The following is a 15,473-nucleotide window of genomic DNA, read 5'->3' as shown; positions in this document are numbered from 1 at the left end:
AGTGAACAGTTAGATAGACAAAGCAGGCTTGTGAACCCTGGACCCAAGCAGGCCCCGGTCCAGACCTCCTCCCGAACCTGGAGGTTCCAAAAAAAAAAAAAAAAAAAACCATTCAGTGAGATTAGAAATGCTTACCCACAAGGCATGGTGGCACATGCCTTTAATCCCAGCGCTCAGGAGGCAGAGACAAGCATATCTGAGTTCAAGGCCGGCCTGGTCTATTCTACAGGTAAAGAGATGTTTACTGCTACCTACACCTCACGCACCAGAGAGGGACTTTATTTCACCACCGTCTGTGATTACCCACTTCAGTGTGAGTCCCACGCTAGCCTTTCTCCCAAGCTCAAGAACCTTCCACAGCTACACATTGCCCTCAAAAAAATTCCTAAGCGGCTCAGCTCAGTTGAACTGGAATTACCCACACCCGGACCACAGTGCCCTTGCGCGGGATACAGAAAGCCAGACTTTGGCCAGCGAGGAACCCGGGGCTTGGTCCGGTGGAGACACAGCTGCCTGCATGGGCCTCCACTCTGTAGCAGTCAGGGCTCCTGCTGCTCCAGGCAAGTTTATCTTGGTCACCGGGGGCCCTGGTGACAGACAGGTCTGTGAAATCTGCCCCATGCTTTCTTGCCTTCCTGACCTCTGTCCTCATTTTGTGCGTTCCCTGCGGGTGGAGGGGGTGATGGGAGTCGTTGGCATACAGTAGGTGCCTAATAAATACTGAAGTTAGCCATGAGAAGAACATGGCTGCATGGTAAGCGTTTGCTTACCTGGATCTGAGGAGGGTTTGTAAAATTTGGGGGAGGGGTTTCCTTTTCTGGTTCTGGGGATGAACCTGGGGCCTGGCCCTTGCTAGCCAGGCTTCACCTGTATTGCACTTGTCGGCTCTTGTCTCTCTTTCCTCCTTTGTTTTTATCTTGGTTTGCAGGGTGGTCAGAGTGGCCCAGAAAAAGCCAGGGACCTGCCTGGGGTCCAACAGCAAAGTGAGGTAGCTCTTGGCATGACCCAGGGTTGGGGTCACCAATACCTGTATCTAAAGGTCAAATACTGGTCACCTGCCACCTCTTCCTCTGTTCCTGGACATTAGCAGCAGGGAGAGGCCACAGTGTCACCCAGCAGGCCCTGCAGCCCTGGGCGGGGGTGGGGGGGGTGGGTGGGGGAGCTGGGAGGAGGATTTGCTTTAGTAGAAGGAGGAAGAGAAGAAGCAGGAGGCAGGAGAGAAATAAAGCTAGAGAAGGGAGAGGTAGAAAGGGGGAGTAGGGTGAGGAGAGCAGGAAGGGAGGGGGGGTGGCTGCAGGAGGCGGTCAAGGTTGTCTGGGGCTTGGCGGGCAGCCAGCATCCAGGCCCCACAGGCTGTGGAGAGGTTTGTAGGGGAGGGGAGGGAGGGGACACGTGGGAAGAGGAGTAGGGACCCAGCAGGCACAGCAAAGGATAAAGAGCTTCACAGCCCGAGGGAAAAGGCAATCAGAGTCAGCAGCAGCGTGGGGACTCCCTCCCTGGAGCCTGGCCTGTTTCTGTCTTCATCCTGGTCCCTCTGCATCCCCATGGCCAGATAATCTTGGGCAGCTCCCATCTGAAGGTGCCACTCTCCTGTTCAAACACCCACCGTGGCTCCAGTGGCCCTGACACTCCACAAGGACCCCCTCCCCCTCTCCGGAGCTCTGAGTATCTGCAGGAACACTGCATCCTGGAGAAGTGCCTGCCCGTCCTGTGCCCAGCACCCCCTCAGGTCTCACCAGACTGGCTATCCGCTCTCCCCTCAGATCGCCCCCTTCCCCACGGCATCACTATTATGGACTCCTTACACTAAGTGAATTTTGAAAAAGTTGGGTTTTTACTGAGCGGTGGTGGCAGATGCCTTTGATCCCAGCATTTGGGAGGCAGAGTTCGAAACCAGCCTGCCCTATAGTTAGTTCCAGGAAGGCCACAGAGAAACCCTGTCTTAAAGAAAAAAAGAAAAGAAAAAGAAAAACACAAATTTACACACAAAAAGAAAGGAAGGAAGGAAATAAAAAGAAAGAGAGAGAAAGGAAGAAAGTTGGGTTTCCCCACACACGCTGTGTGACCTGATCCAGCTGCTTGCTGTCTCTGGGCTTCTCTCATGTTCATGTGAGGCAACAGGGACTCAGGGTTAGCTGAGGCCAGGGCAATACCCAGCAGGCCTTGGTGCTTTAATGTCTTGCTAGTTTGGGGGAGCTGTCTTGGCCTCCCCTGCTTGTTCTCTTTGTAGGGTCCCCAACAGAAAGACTGACCACCCAGAGGGGACTTAGCAACCCTTTTGTAGCCTTGTATGGTTTCCTTGACTTCAGTGGGCCTCAGTTTCCTTGTCTGCACCACAGGTAAAGGGGTCATTTGATGTGTCTCAGAGTGCAGTCTCCGAGGCCAGGGGAAGGGGAAACAGTGGCTGCCTGCGCTGTCCTCTCCTTGCTGGGCACAGGGCAGGATCCCACTCTCCATGGAGCCTTAGGAACTGGTGCCCCAGGGAGTGGCCTGGTCCTGGGGTGGGGACCTATAATCCCAAGAGTCCCCAAGCCACAGCCTGATCCCAGAACAGAGGGTGTCCCAGCCACCGAGTAGATGGGGACACAGAGATGGAGTCGCAGACAGTCCCCAGGAGAACTCCAGAGAGCCAGCAAAATTCTGAAGGAAGGAGTTGGGGGGTGGGGTGGGGGCATCACCTGGTCACCATTGCTGCCTTGGGCCCAAGTCTTGGGCATAAGGAGCTGGGACCCTCAGCTCCCTCCTTGTCCTCCCCCTACTTCATCAGGTGACCAGAACATCGGTGACCAATTACACAAGGTCAGGCTGGCTCAGTGCTCTTCCTGAGGTCCCCCAGTGCCAGCCCAGATGCTGGCAGGACCTTCTCCATAAGAGCCCCAGGGGCAAAGAGAACAACACCCCCTTACTGAGACACCTCAAACTGTTTTCCCAGGTGAGGGATGAGAAGCCTTGGCCCCCCTCGACCCTCTGACCCTGTGGGCACAGAACCCCAAGATCCAGGGTGAACTCCAGGCCTCTTGGTGCTTGGTCCGGGGGTTTAGTAAGAACCTGTCTCAAAACACAAAAACAGTCTGGGGTCTGAGTGAGGCAAACCTTGGCTACAACCCAAGTTCCAGGCCAGCCTAAAAACAACAAAAACTAGTCCAGTGCGGTACGGCTTTGCCAGCAGAGGCAATTGCTGCAAAGCCTGACACCCCGAGTTCGCTTCCTAGGACAGTTGATAGGGCTGATCTCTGCAAGGTGTCCTCAAACAGGACAAGGACATGCTAAACCAGCAAACAAACAAACAAAATAGAAAGCAAATAAAGAAAACAGGTGGCACACAAGGCTAATCCCCGGCCTCGGAAAGCAGAGGCTGGAGGATTTCTGTGAGTTTGAGGAATGAGTCCAGGGCAGTCAGGGCTATACAGAGAAAACCCGGTTTCAGAAGAACAAGAAAGGAAAAGAAAGGCCTCCAAGGTGGATGCTGAGGACTCCCCAGGGGACAGCCTAGCTTGGAAGGGGTACAGGCAGTATTCAGGCCATCTCCCAGGAGGTAACCAAGTCAACCATGTGGGTACCACAGCCACCCTGCCAAAACAGTGTGAAATCTGAGCGCTGAGTTGCACTGTCTGGGCCCAGGTCCCCGGCTCACCCTCTCTGGGCCTTTGCTTGCTCCAGGGCTATCTTATTGCAGGACACGGGGTGCCCTGAGGAAAGAGGGTCCCCACCCACAAGACAGAAGCAGGGACACAGTGGCCAACCTTTTCATGTTTTTATTTTGAAGGCACAGCTAGACCCCATCCTCAGTACAGCGGCTTGGCCTCTGACCTCTTGGCAGAGACCCAGGCGACCAGCAAAGCTAACCCTATGCACAGACACTCCTGGGGCTCCCTTCTTTTCCTTTCTGAGATGATACCTATAGAATACTGGCACGAGAAAGAAATCATAAACAAGCCAACTTTTAACCCTCACGTTTATTTGGGGAAGGGGGGAGGGAAGTTTGTGGGGTGCCCACCCCCACTGCAGTCCCGAGCCAATGCTTTCTCTCTGTCCCCTTCTTTTGTGGTTGAGGGAACCGGAGCTGGGTGAGCTGGGGGGAGGGGTCTGGGACTAGCAGGTGTGCAGTGCAGGAAGCAGAGAAGGGGTCGGGGGCAGATTCGGGTTGCACAGGGTGAAAAGGGGCAGCTAGCGTTGTGTACATTCTGGGCCGAGATTGGTGGCTGTGGCCCAGGGAAATGTTGAAGGTGGGGAAGAATCCTTAGCCTGGGGTGTCCCTCTGGCGTCCCCTAGGCCCAGGGTGCACAGCCGGAACCATGACTGGAGGTGGAAGCTTGGGTAGTGACCGAGCTGTGTGCTGTGTGGCCCTCAGAACACTGCGCTGTCTGTGCCCATCTCCCCTGGTCTCCCCCTCCCCCCTCCCCAAGAGCTAATCCGACTTCTCTCCGTCATCTTCCTGGTGGGTGTCCCCATCGTGTCCGTTCTTGTCCTCCTTGGAGAGGTGGGTCTGAGAACCCAGAGCAGAGAGTGAGAGCAGGCCTGTGCCTGCGCTGACCGCAGGGAGGGACGGCGGCTGGAGCCCGACAGGCAGCGGTGTCAGGGGCAGGGCCAGCGCCTGCAGCTGGGACAGCTGGTGAGCCTGGAGCTGCTGCTGTGGGGTGGGGGTGGGGGTGACAGAGTCAGCCCAGGGTCTTGCCACCTGACCCTGGCCACCCAGGTCACCCGTCAGTCCCCAGTCCACCAGGATCTCCGACTTACTCGGATGATGGAGTTCAGCTCAGGAGCCGTGACCTGCTTGGCTCTCTCAATGGCTCCCAGGACCTGCTGCTGATGCTGGAATAGGCAAGGGAGGAGACAGAGTTCTTTCAGGCAAAGCTGGGAAGGGACTGGGGGCGGCGGCGGCAGCGGCGGGGGATGGCGGCTTCTGTGCAGTGGGCAATCAGTGCAACTGCACAAGAGAAGTCCTGTCCTAGGGGCTCAGGGGCTGCTGGGGTGGGAGACTAGGAATCTAACTTCACAGTAATTTCCTCAGAGCTGGGGGGGGGGCTCCCATCGCTTGTGCCCGCCCACCCGGGGCCCCATCACCAGTGCCCGCCCACCCGGGGCTCCCATCGCTTGTGCCCGCCCACCCGGGGCTCCCATCGCTTGTGCCCGCCCACCCGGGGCCCCATCGCCAGTGCTCGCCCACCCGGGGCCCCATCGTCCATGCCCGCCCACCCGGGGAGCTCTTTCTGCCTTGCCACAGGGGTCTGAGTGCAGCTGCTCCACTTCTCACCTTTGCTAAGCTCAGAAAGGACAGATGTGTGCCCAGGGAGTGCTCAGCAAGGTGCAGAGGGAGCCCCACTGCCCCCTGCTGGGCGACTTGCTTACCTCCTGTGACAAATAGGGCAGAACCTGGGCGCAAATCCCATTCAGCCTCTTCACGATTTCAGCCTGGAACACATGATTTTCCCTCAGTACCTGGGGCACTCGGAGGGGTGGGAGGGGGAACTGAGTCCACCTCCGGGGGTAACGGGAGTGGCCTTAAGGCTCAGTCTGGGAATCACAGGGCATTGGGGACATGGAGGAGGGAGAGTGAGGCTTACCTGTTTGTGCATCTCGATGTTCAATCCATACGACATCTCATAGTACTGTGAGGTGGAGAGGCGTGTCAGGGACCAAAGGGATGTGGCCTTGTGGGTGGCCTGCCTCTCCCTACACATTCCAGCAATGCTACCCCCAATCCAGTGAGCTCCTATTTGTTCTTCAAGACCCCAGCCACCTCCCCTGCTGGGAACTACAGGGCTGAGGCACAAACCCTTTTGGTCCTGTGGGGGTTAGGAGTGCTCTGGTCAAGGATGGGTTAAGGGATGCCTGGCCTGGAGGGAGGGGACTCTTGCTTCCGGCAGGCTGAGGCTGGCTGCGGCCGGCTTCCACAGCTGCTGCCTCCTCCTCCTGCCGCCAAGAACGGCTGAGACCTGGCCGGCCCACACTGCGAGCCGGTGGTTTGGCACCTCGGCCACTACCTGGGCCAGTGGCCAGGCTGCCCTTAGCCCGTGGGGGACTCAGTAGCAGGCATCTGCGGTATGTGGGGAGTCTGGGGTCGCCGCCCCACCCCCCAAGTCCCAGAGGGGGCTTTACCATGACGTAATGCCTCTGCATCTCAGACTTCTCGCTGGCCAGCTTGTCGCATTCCAGCTTCAGGCTGAGGACACACAAGGGAAGCCAACTGAGGTTCCCTCGAGGTGGGGGGCACCTCTGGAGGGTCAAGCTAAAACCTTTATTTTTTTTTTTTTTTGAGACAGGGTCTCATGTAGCCCAGGCTAGCCTTGAACTCACTGTGTAGCTGAGGATGACGCAGAAGTACTCCTGATCCTCCTTGCCTCCACCTACCAAGTGCTGGGACATGCCAACTGAGCTACAGCCTGAAGCTGCAAACTGAGAAGGGCCAAACACCACATCTGGCTGCATTTAAGGACACCCCTGGGTTTTCTGCTACCCTGGGCAGGCAGGCGGGCTACTCAGTCTCCCCCACTAAAATTACGAAAGCATTCTCAGTGGAATAACAACCACAGTAGTCAGAGGTGCCTTCCTGAGGGGCGGATGAGGGCTGCAGAACTTGTCATCTGTCTATCTCATCTTAACACATGACTCGGTGGGCGCCCAGAGAGGGTGAGTGAGAAGTTCAAGGTCACACAGTGGGCAGTAACCCAAGTACTCAAACCCGAGAAGAATTCTCCACACAGTCAGACAGATGTTGAAGACTGAGATGGCCCGGGGCTGAGAGAAGCAGAGCACCCCAAGATGTCCTGGCTTCAGGAACCTTCGTCATGTCCAGCCCCTCTTTCTCTATAGTCACACCAGAGCAGGCAGCCGGGGCTGCTTTGCCTTCCCATGCTGTGTGATTCTAGGCTGGCTGGTCTACCCCTGTGGGCCCCACTTGCTTTCTCTTTGTAGTGGCAACCTTCCTAGACCAGGAGGGACCAGGACAGGTTAGCAGAGTCAAGGGACTGGGCCTGTGGCTTGCTCTGCAGTTGTGGGTGTGGCTCTTGCCACCATGCCTAGCAGTGACTCTCCCAAGTTGTCCTCTGATCTCCACACCTGAACAACAGCACGACCCTCCCCCCATGTAACCTTCCTTTCTCTCTCTCTTCTTCCTCCTCCCTCCCTTCCCTCTTTCTTCTGACAGGGTTTCTCTGTATAGTCCTGACTGCCCTGGAATTCAGAGATCTGCCCGCCTCTGCCTCCCGAGTGCGCTGAGGTTACAGTCCTGTGCTGTCAAGCCCATCAGGGTATTTCTTTCTAAATCCAAACCACCCTTAGCACTTGGGAGGGTAAGACAGATGGATATCTGTGAGTTTGAAGCCAGCCTGGTCTATGGAGTAAGACCCTGTCCTGGAAACTGGGATAGTGCTTGTTAGCCCAGCAGGCTTCTGATTCGCTCTCCAAATGCTGAGACCCACACTCACTCAGGGGCACAGGATTGAGGGGTGGGCCCCGAATCATGCCGTGGCCTCCACACATGCTCACATAACAAGTAAGGCTAGTGTGCCTCGCCGGTGATTGCACGAGGCTCCCCACCAAGGTCGATGGGAGAAAGTCAACACAGGACTTCCCCAGGAGCCCCCCACAGGCCTGACCCAGGCCCAGTGCACAGGGCACAGCACAATGCAGCTCAGAGATGGCATCTGCCTAGGGGACAACACACAGCCTTGTGGCCACTGTGTACCCTGCAGGTCCTGGAAGAAGTCAGCCTAAGACTGGCCCTGGAACCACGAGGGTCCAAACACTAGTGCCCTAAATTCCTCTTTAAAATGGCAAATGCTGGGGGAGCAGCCCAGCAGTTCGATGGCTGGCCTAGCACTCAGGGCCTTGCCTGACATCTACTGTCATAAGCTCAAGGTTACCCTTGGCTACATAGGGAGCTGGAGAAAGCTTGGGCTACATAAGATCCTGTCTCAAAATAAATACCAAAACCTCAAATATAACAATTTTTTTAAAAATAGAAAACTCCATGAACATTGAGATTTACTTTTTTTGTTCTTGGAGAAATCTAAGGGTCTTTTAAAGGTTTTATTATTGGGCTGGAGAGATGGCTCAGTGGTTAAGAGCACTGACTGTTCTTCCAGAGGTCCTGAGTTCAAATCCCAGCAACCACATGGTGGCTCACAACCATCTGCAATGGGATCTGATGCCCTCTTCTGGAGTGTCTGAGGACAGCTACAGTGTACTTACATAAAAAAATAAAATAAAATAAAGGCATTATCATCATTATTAGTTTGTTTTCTGAGACAGAGGTTTGCTCTGTACCTCAGGTTAGCCCAGAACGACTCCATTCACCTGACTGTGAGAGCTGGAATGTTGGGCCTGTACCCCCATGCCCACTCAAACCCAGCCTAGGTTAGATGGGGACCAGTGTTGGGACCCCAACTCCCCAGCTTCAGGCCGCTTGCAGCTTTTCCTGTGTCTGTGCTGTACACCCCCGGAAGCTGCTGACACCCTGGGCTTCAGAGTGATCAGTTTCACACATGAGGAGCCCATTAGAAACGAGAAAAGGATTTGTGGTGGGAATGACTAGGTTGGAGGGTCTTCAGGACCCTACTCCAAAACTGGACAGAAGAAGGTAGGGCTGTGTGACCCTGAGCTGATTACTCACCCTCTCTGGGCACCCACTCTACCCTGTGTTAAACATAGGGACTGGGCCTCTGAAACCATGAACGCTGTATGCCTTAGTCTCTTCTTCCACACCATGGGGATGATTTTTTTTTTTTTTTGACACATGGTCTCATGTAGCCCAGGCTGGCCAACTTGCTAAGTAGCTGAGGATGACCTTGAACTGCTGACCCTCTTGGTCCCACCTCCTGAGCCCTGAGATGACAGATGCACCTCCCACCCAGCCTTCCTTCATACCACAGACAACTCTACAGACAGATGGAGGTGCCCTGGCCCGGGCTCACCTGTGATACTGTGCTTGCAGCAGCTGGAACTCATCTTTGATGCGGTCACAGGAGTCGGAGGTGGTGAACTTGAGCTGCTGAGGGAGGTGGGAGGAGCCCTGCGGGGGCAGGAGGGTGAGCGCGTCCTGCCCCGCCCATGCCCCACTTCCTGGGCTGCCAGGAAGGGGCTGTGAGGCCCCTAGGCAGTGGGGACTCTTTTACACACTGGTCATTTGGGAGGGGAGGGCACCAAGAGGGCGGGGTGCACCTCTGTCCTCCAGCTGCTCCTGGAGGAATTCCCCAGAAAGCCCCTCTAAGTCAATCAGAGTGGCACAGGCCTCCCTTCAAAGCCGGCATGGAAGAGGCACCTAGCTTACCACCCTACATTTCCTGGGAGTACCCCATCACACCTGTTTCCTCACGGGTGTGCTCTTCAGGAAGAGACCACCCAAAGCTGCCCAGCCCCAGGGGTGCCTTGTGGGGTTCCCCCCAGGCCCCAGTCAAAGCCACAGGAAAATCATGGCCTGGGAGTTAGGGAGAGCTGGAAGCTGGGGGGCTGGGGAGCGAGTGGGGGGGTATGTACAGGGCCGGCATCTGAGGGCACTGGGTCAGGAGTTAGGGTGTAAGATCTTGGATCTGGGGAGCAAGGCTAGGGGCAGGGTGTGGGGAGCAAGGCCACTGGGAGCTGGTGTGGGAGGCGACAGATGGGCTTGGACATGAGAGGGAAGGAGCCTAGTGCTGGGAGGGGGGGGACTGCGGGGTATCCGGCTCCGGAAAAGGGAGCACTGGGCATTATAAGGGCACAGGGTCCCCCCAACCCTAGTGCTGAGGGTGCAGGATGGGAGCTGGGAGGAGGAAGGCGGCTGGGGTGCGGGGCCTGCAGCTGGAGGAGGGACGCGGAGCCAGGCTGGGGGTGGCGCTGGGCCCGGATGGTGACGCCAGGCCCGACAGGGCTGGAGGGATTGACAGGGGGTGCGGGGACCGGACTGGGGGGTAGAGGGCACCAGACTTGGGGCCAGGGCAGATCTGAGGTGGCAGGAAGTGCAGGGCCGAGGTGATGGTGGGTGCAGGGCCTTGGACTTGGTGGCAAGCCAGTCAGAAGCTCTTAGAGAGCTGGGCCTGGGTGGGGGTGCAGAGCACCGAGGTGGGGATGCAAGGTCTCGGGCTGGAGGACATGCGCGTCTGGGGTGAGGGGATGATGGGCTTGTGCCTGGGGTGCTGCAGCTCTGGGCCTGAGCCCCAGGTCAGGAAGACAGGCCGAATGCGGCTGCAGTGGGGTGCGGGCCCAAGATTGAAGACAGGCAGATCCGGAGCCCGGGGGCGGGGGAGGGGGGGAAGACCTTGGAGTCGGGCTGGGCGAGGTGTGGGGGAGGCGGTGAGGGGACTCAGGGCAGAGATCAAAGTTCAGGGATCCGGGCTGAAGGATGCAGTGCTGGACTGGTGGGGTGCGTAGGGTCTGGGTTGTGGGGTGCAAGGACCCTGGGGACGAGCCCAGGGCTGGGGGGACAGAACAGGCCTGTGGGAGCTGGGGAAGCGTAGGGAGCCCCTGGGACAGGCCCTGGGTGGGGAGAGAGACGGGATCCGACCTAGAAGGGGTGCAGTGAGCTGAGCTGGGGTGCAGGGTGAGCGCCGGAGGTGCAGTGAGCTGAGCTGGGGGTGCAGGGAGAGCTCTGGGGTGCAGTGCGCGGGGTTCCCCTTACCGAGTGCCGGCTTTGCGGAAACATCATGTCAGTCGCGGGGGGCGCGGGCTGCGCCCCGGCTCGGGCGGCTCGGGGGGCGCCGGGCGGCCGCGCTTTGTCCCCGATCGACAGCTCCGGGGCCCCGCGTCCCGCCTCCTGCGCCGCCCGCCGCCCGCCCGCGCCGCCCGCGCTATTGTGTAATGGCGACGCGGTGCCGCCCGGGCTCCCGCTCCACCTGCCGCGCCCGGCACTGCGCAGGCCCGGACGCCCCACCCGTGACCTTGGCCCCGCGCGCCCCGCCCCCGCCACGGCCCGGAACCCCGGCCGGAGGCCTGCCTCAGTGCCCCCCGCCCCCAGTCCCAAGGCCACAGACTCGCAGCCTGGACGCCTAGGCTTCACGGTGGATTTATGGAGTGCCTACAGTGTGCTACATCCTCTTTGGAGTTGGGAGGGTTGGCACGGCTGGGGGGCACACTGGGCAGCAGAGTGACACCTGTCCCACAGAGGTAGGATGGGGGCCCAAGCCTGTAATCTACTGACTGGGGTGCAGAGGCCTGGGTTACCAGAGAGCCTGTCTCAAAACAACAAAAAGTAAGACATGGTTTGTGTTGGGGTACAAGAAATATTACCGGTGCTGGGTAGGTTGAGGTAGGAGGAAGACAGCCTGGGCTACAGAGTGAATACAGCCTGGGCTACAGAGTGAATACAGCCTGGGCTACAGAGAGTGAATACAGCCTGGGCTACAGGAGCCCTTATCTCAAAATATCAGAAAGTTAAATCCAGCCACAGGAGGTGGTGGTGGCCCATGCCTTTAATCCAAGCACTCAGGGGGCAGAGGCAGGTGGATCTCTGATTTGAGACCAGCCTGGTCTACATAGAGACTTCTGGGACAACCAGGGCCACAAAGAGAGACCTGTCTCATACATTAAATGTGAGAGTTCCCCAGGACCTAGTGTCACCCCAGCACTTGGGAAGCTGAGGCAGGAGGATTGTTGAAACTTCAGCATCAACCTGTGACCCAGTTTACTGAGGTGAGGCCTGTCCAACAAAACAAAACAAAACAAAACAAAAACAAATGAATAAAACAAATATGCCAGTGTGGTGGCACACGCCTTTAATCTCAGCCCTTGGGAGGCAGAGGCAGGCGGGTTTCTGTAAACTCAAGCCCACCTTGTGAGTTCCAGGGCAGCCAGGGCTCCATGAGCCCTGTCTTAAAAATAATGAAAAATAGAACATAAATAAATACATAAAACAGTTCTCTGGGCCAATGCTATTTACCCCAACACCTCAGAGCAAGCTGAGGCAGGAGGATTCCTACAATTTCAGGCTAGCTTGAGCTGTATAACAAAAGATCCTGTCTCAAACAGTTCCTTACCTGAGACAGATGGAGACAAATATCATCAAGTGTCTTTTTCTATATTTTTTTTTTTTCATCAAGTGTCATACTCAAATGGCCCACAAGGTTAGAGAGGAGAGGTTACAGTGGCCAGCCAAGCTCAGCCAGGCCCCGGCTATGCCAAACCCCAGTGGGGAAATTGGGACCTCCCCCAGCCACAGAGGGCACACGAAGGGATGAGAAGGCCTTGGAGACTGCAGGCCTCAAGAGATGGGGCAAGGCCTCAGATTCTGGTACCCCAGAGGCAGGAGTCCACGCGGCTGCTCCTGGTACCGACCCATACCCTGCTCACAGGACTTTTTGGTAAAGGTCCCACTGTTGACCGGTGACATTGTCTTATTTTATTTTATAGAAACAGGGTCTCAGGTAGCTGGTCGGGAACTCCGTAGCAGAGGAAAACCCTGAACTCCTGGCCCGCCTGCATGAGACCAGCCTTCCGTGTGATCATCGTCCTGTTCCACTTTGGGGCATACAGACCCCATTCTGTGGCTTTCTGGCAAGTCCTTGATTCCAACACGGTCAGAGTTGTCAAGTGTCACAGCAGCAGCTGGTCCTATGTGGCCACATCCCTGCCTTGACTTCCCAGCCTCCAGGATGGCTCGGTTTCTCTTGAAGTAACTACTGAGTAGTTACTTAGTGAGTCTGGAACTAAGTACCAGACTCAGCAGCCTGTTTGGTTGGTTGGTTTTTCGAGACAGGGTTTCTCTGTGTAGCCCTGGCTATCCTGGAACTCACTCTGTAGACCAGGCTGGCCTCGAACTCAGAAATCCGCCTGCCTCTGCCTCCCGAGTGCTGGGATGAAAGGCGTGCGCCACCACTGCCTGGCCAGACTCAGCAGCTTAAGAGGATGGGACACCACTGAGGGAGAGCCAGACACAGGCGGGATACTGGTGGTCAGGGCAGGCCACTGCGGGCTCAGGAATCATCATGGCTGCTGTTTTGAGACAGGAATTTATTTGTTTATCAACTGGACAGTGGTGGCACATGTCTTTAAGTCTCATCACTCAAGAGGAAGAGGTAGAGAGACCTCTGTGAGTTCAAGGCCAACCTGGTCTACTGAGACCTCTCTAGGACATCCAGCACTACATAGTGAGACCTCAAAAAGCTGATGGATGGATGGATGGATGGATGGATGGATGGATGGATGGATGGACAGATGGATGGAAGGATGGATGGATAAACAACAAACAAGCAATTTCCCCTTTCCATTTATTTATTTATTCATTCATTCATTCATTCATTCATTCATTCACTTTATATCCCAACCACAGCCCTCCCCTCCAAGACAAGTAATTTCCTATAGCATGCAGGGAGGGAGAGAATTATGGTCAAGGTGTGTTTAATGCATGAGCTGACATATAAACTAACTTATTGGCTGTGATGTCCTGGACCCTCCCTCATGCAGGACAGGTTGGGAGGTCTGGGATGGACTCTGCCCCAACCTTCTTACTATGTACTCTCCATCTTCAGGCTGGGTCTCACTAAGTTGCCCAGGCTGTCTTTGAACTTGGGATTCTTCTGCCTCAGCCCCTGCAAAAGCTGGGATAACAGGCTTGGGCCATGCAACCTGACTCTGTGTCAGGACATTCTTGGTTTTGTTTTTGTTTTGTATTTATTTCATGCATCCCTGCATGCAAGTCTATGGGCACCACATGCATGCACTTCCCACAATGGCCAGAGGGGGCGTTGGGTTCCCAGGAGCCAGAGTCACAGATGGTGCTGTAACCACTGGACCATCTCTCCAGTTCCCCTCTGTCTGCACCAGGCTCTGGCTTAAACACCTGAATGGGAAGGAGCTACCAGTGTCCCTAAGAGAATGAAGAACTAGAGGCTCAGAGAGGGGAGTTGGCATGGCCAAAATCACACAGCACTTGGCAAAGGGGCAGATGTAGTCTCCGTTTCATTGTGCTGGGCCCATTTGCAGGGTGGCATGAAGGCAGGTGACTCTAGGACACTGGCTGGAGTGAGCTACATCCTGGGAATTAGGAGCTGAGCTATCACCCAGAAGGCACTGGGCACCCTGTGAGGTGCTAGAGAGAGGGGGGGTTCTCTGTGAGCCTTGTCCTTTGAATTCTGTGGGTGTCCTGGGCTCTGTCGGTGCTGGCCACTATGCCTGGCTTCCACTTACTCCATGTGAAGAGTGACACATGTCCCCAGGCATCAAGTCCTGTGACATCACTGTCACCCCCAGCTAAAAACTGGGTTCACTGGGCAGAGTGCACCCAGCGGGCACCACAGTAACCAGGCTGTGGAAGCAAGGAGGTCAGGAGGTCAGGAGGTCAGAGACATCACCCAAAACACAGTTTGTCTCAGGCTAGCCTGGGCTACATGAGACCCTTCCAAAAGGACCTCACCTAAAAATCCCAGAATGGGGGCTGTCAACCTGCCACTCAAAACAGAACAGTCTGCGGCCTGGACTGTGGGAGTCCAGCCTCCCCTGCCATCCACATACTCAGTCTGCAGCTTTGAGTCCTTGGGGCCACTCACTGTGATGACCTGTCTCACGTATCCAGTAGTGGGACACTCACGTCTCTCCTGGCTGGGATACAAATGACCAACGGGCCACATGGGAGAGCACAGGGCTCCATGGTGGATGATGGATAGAGGACCCAGTGTGAGTGAGAGGTCAGGGCAGCCACTGGGCAGCAAGCCCTCTCTCTGTGAACAGGGTGAGGTGGGAGTGGGGCTCGTCTGTCCAGATCTAGAGCTTCAGACCGGCCACCCTGGCCTATGGGTCTTGACATGGGCTGAGTTCCCCATTAGCAAGGCAGAGGCTGCCCCAAGGGATCACTTCTAAAATGGAGTCTTTCCCATTTGCCCCCTCTGTGAGCATTTACGGAGCGAGAGCTGACTGCCAGGTGATTCAGTGTGAGGGCATGCAGCGTTCAACCTGAGGAGGCACCACTGTCTCCCTACCCATGCCTTCCTCTCCGACACTGCTCTCCCTGTGCCCCAGACATCTGGGCCTCTGCTCCTCCAACAGTCCTGCCTCAGGGCCTTTGCACAAAGGCTGTGGGTGGTTTGGTTGTTTATTTTGTTTGTTTGTTTGTTTTTGTGGAATCCAGGCAGAGTCAAGACTGGATGTGTGGATGGTCAGTATTTGTAGGACTTTATATACGTTTTTCTTCCTTTTTAAAAAAAGATTTAATTATTTTATGTATATGAATATACTGTAGCTGTCTTCAGACACAACAGAAGAGGGCATCGGATCCCATTGCAGATGGTTGTGAGCCACCNNGTGGTTGCTGGGATTTGAACTCGGGCCCTTCGGAAGAGCAGTCAGTGCTCTTTACTGATGAGCCATCTCTCCAGCCCTCATTTTCTTCCTTTTTGAGCAATGGTGGGGTCCATCCTCAGCTACTTAGTGAGTGTAAAGCCAGCCTGGGCTACTTTGGGTGAGTCCTTCAGCTAAGACTTCGAGGCTGCGGGAGGAGTGGGAGGGTGCTTTTCTCTGGGTGTGCACAGATCTCTGGGATCCCCAGCATTTTAAACAACAACAACAAA

General features: G+C 56.0%; 1 protein-coding gene across 2 annotated transcripts; it reads right to left on the bottom strand.

Moving 5' to 3' along the window:
* Positions 1–3,739: 3,739 nt before the first annotated feature.
* Tle5 (TLE family member 5, transcriptional modulator) lies at positions 3,740–10,814 on the bottom strand. 2 transcript variants are annotated; one of them, XM_021205842.2, is made up of 7 exons: positions 10,595–10,814; positions 8,916–9,013; positions 6,100–6,163; positions 5,565–5,609; positions 5,350–5,412; positions 4,738–4,812; positions 3,740–4,630 (listed from the first exon to the last, which is right to left on the bottom strand). In XM_021205842.2, exons 1-7 carry the CDS (start codon positions 10,619–10,621, stop codon positions 4,409–4,411), a joined length of 594 nt encoding a protein of 197 aa, XP_021061501.1. In that variant the 5' UTR covers positions 10,622–10,814; the 3' UTR covers positions 3,740–4,408. The 2 variants fall into 2 exon arrangements, with proteins under 2 accessions (XP_021061501.1, XP_021061503.1); XM_021205844.2 differs by having other exon boundaries at positions 3,740–4,627.
* Between the last annotated feature and the right edge of the window lie 4,659 nt (positions 10,815–15,473).

The sequence above is a fragment of the Mus pahari genome, chromosome 9 (assembly GCF_900095145.1).
Source record: "Mus pahari chromosome 9, PAHARI_EIJ_v1.1, whole genome shotgun sequence".
Classification (NCBI taxonomy): domain Eukaryota; kingdom Metazoa; phylum Chordata; class Mammalia; order Rodentia; family Muridae; genus Mus; species Mus pahari.
This window is presented reverse-complemented; position numbering and strand designations above follow the sequence as displayed.

Coding starts and splice junctions, on each gene's coding strand:
- Tle5 (XM_021205842.2), bottom strand. CDS start 10,621: ATGATGTTTCCGCAAAGCCGGCACTCG. Junction 6,164..8,915: donor CTGCAAGCACAGTATCACAG/GTGAGCCCGGGC, acceptor GTGTGTCCTCAG/CCTGAAGCTGGAATGCGACA. Junction 5,413..5,564: donor ACATCGAGATGCACAAACAG/GTAAGCCTCACT, acceptor CATGTGTTCCAG/GCTGAAATCGTGAAGAGGCT.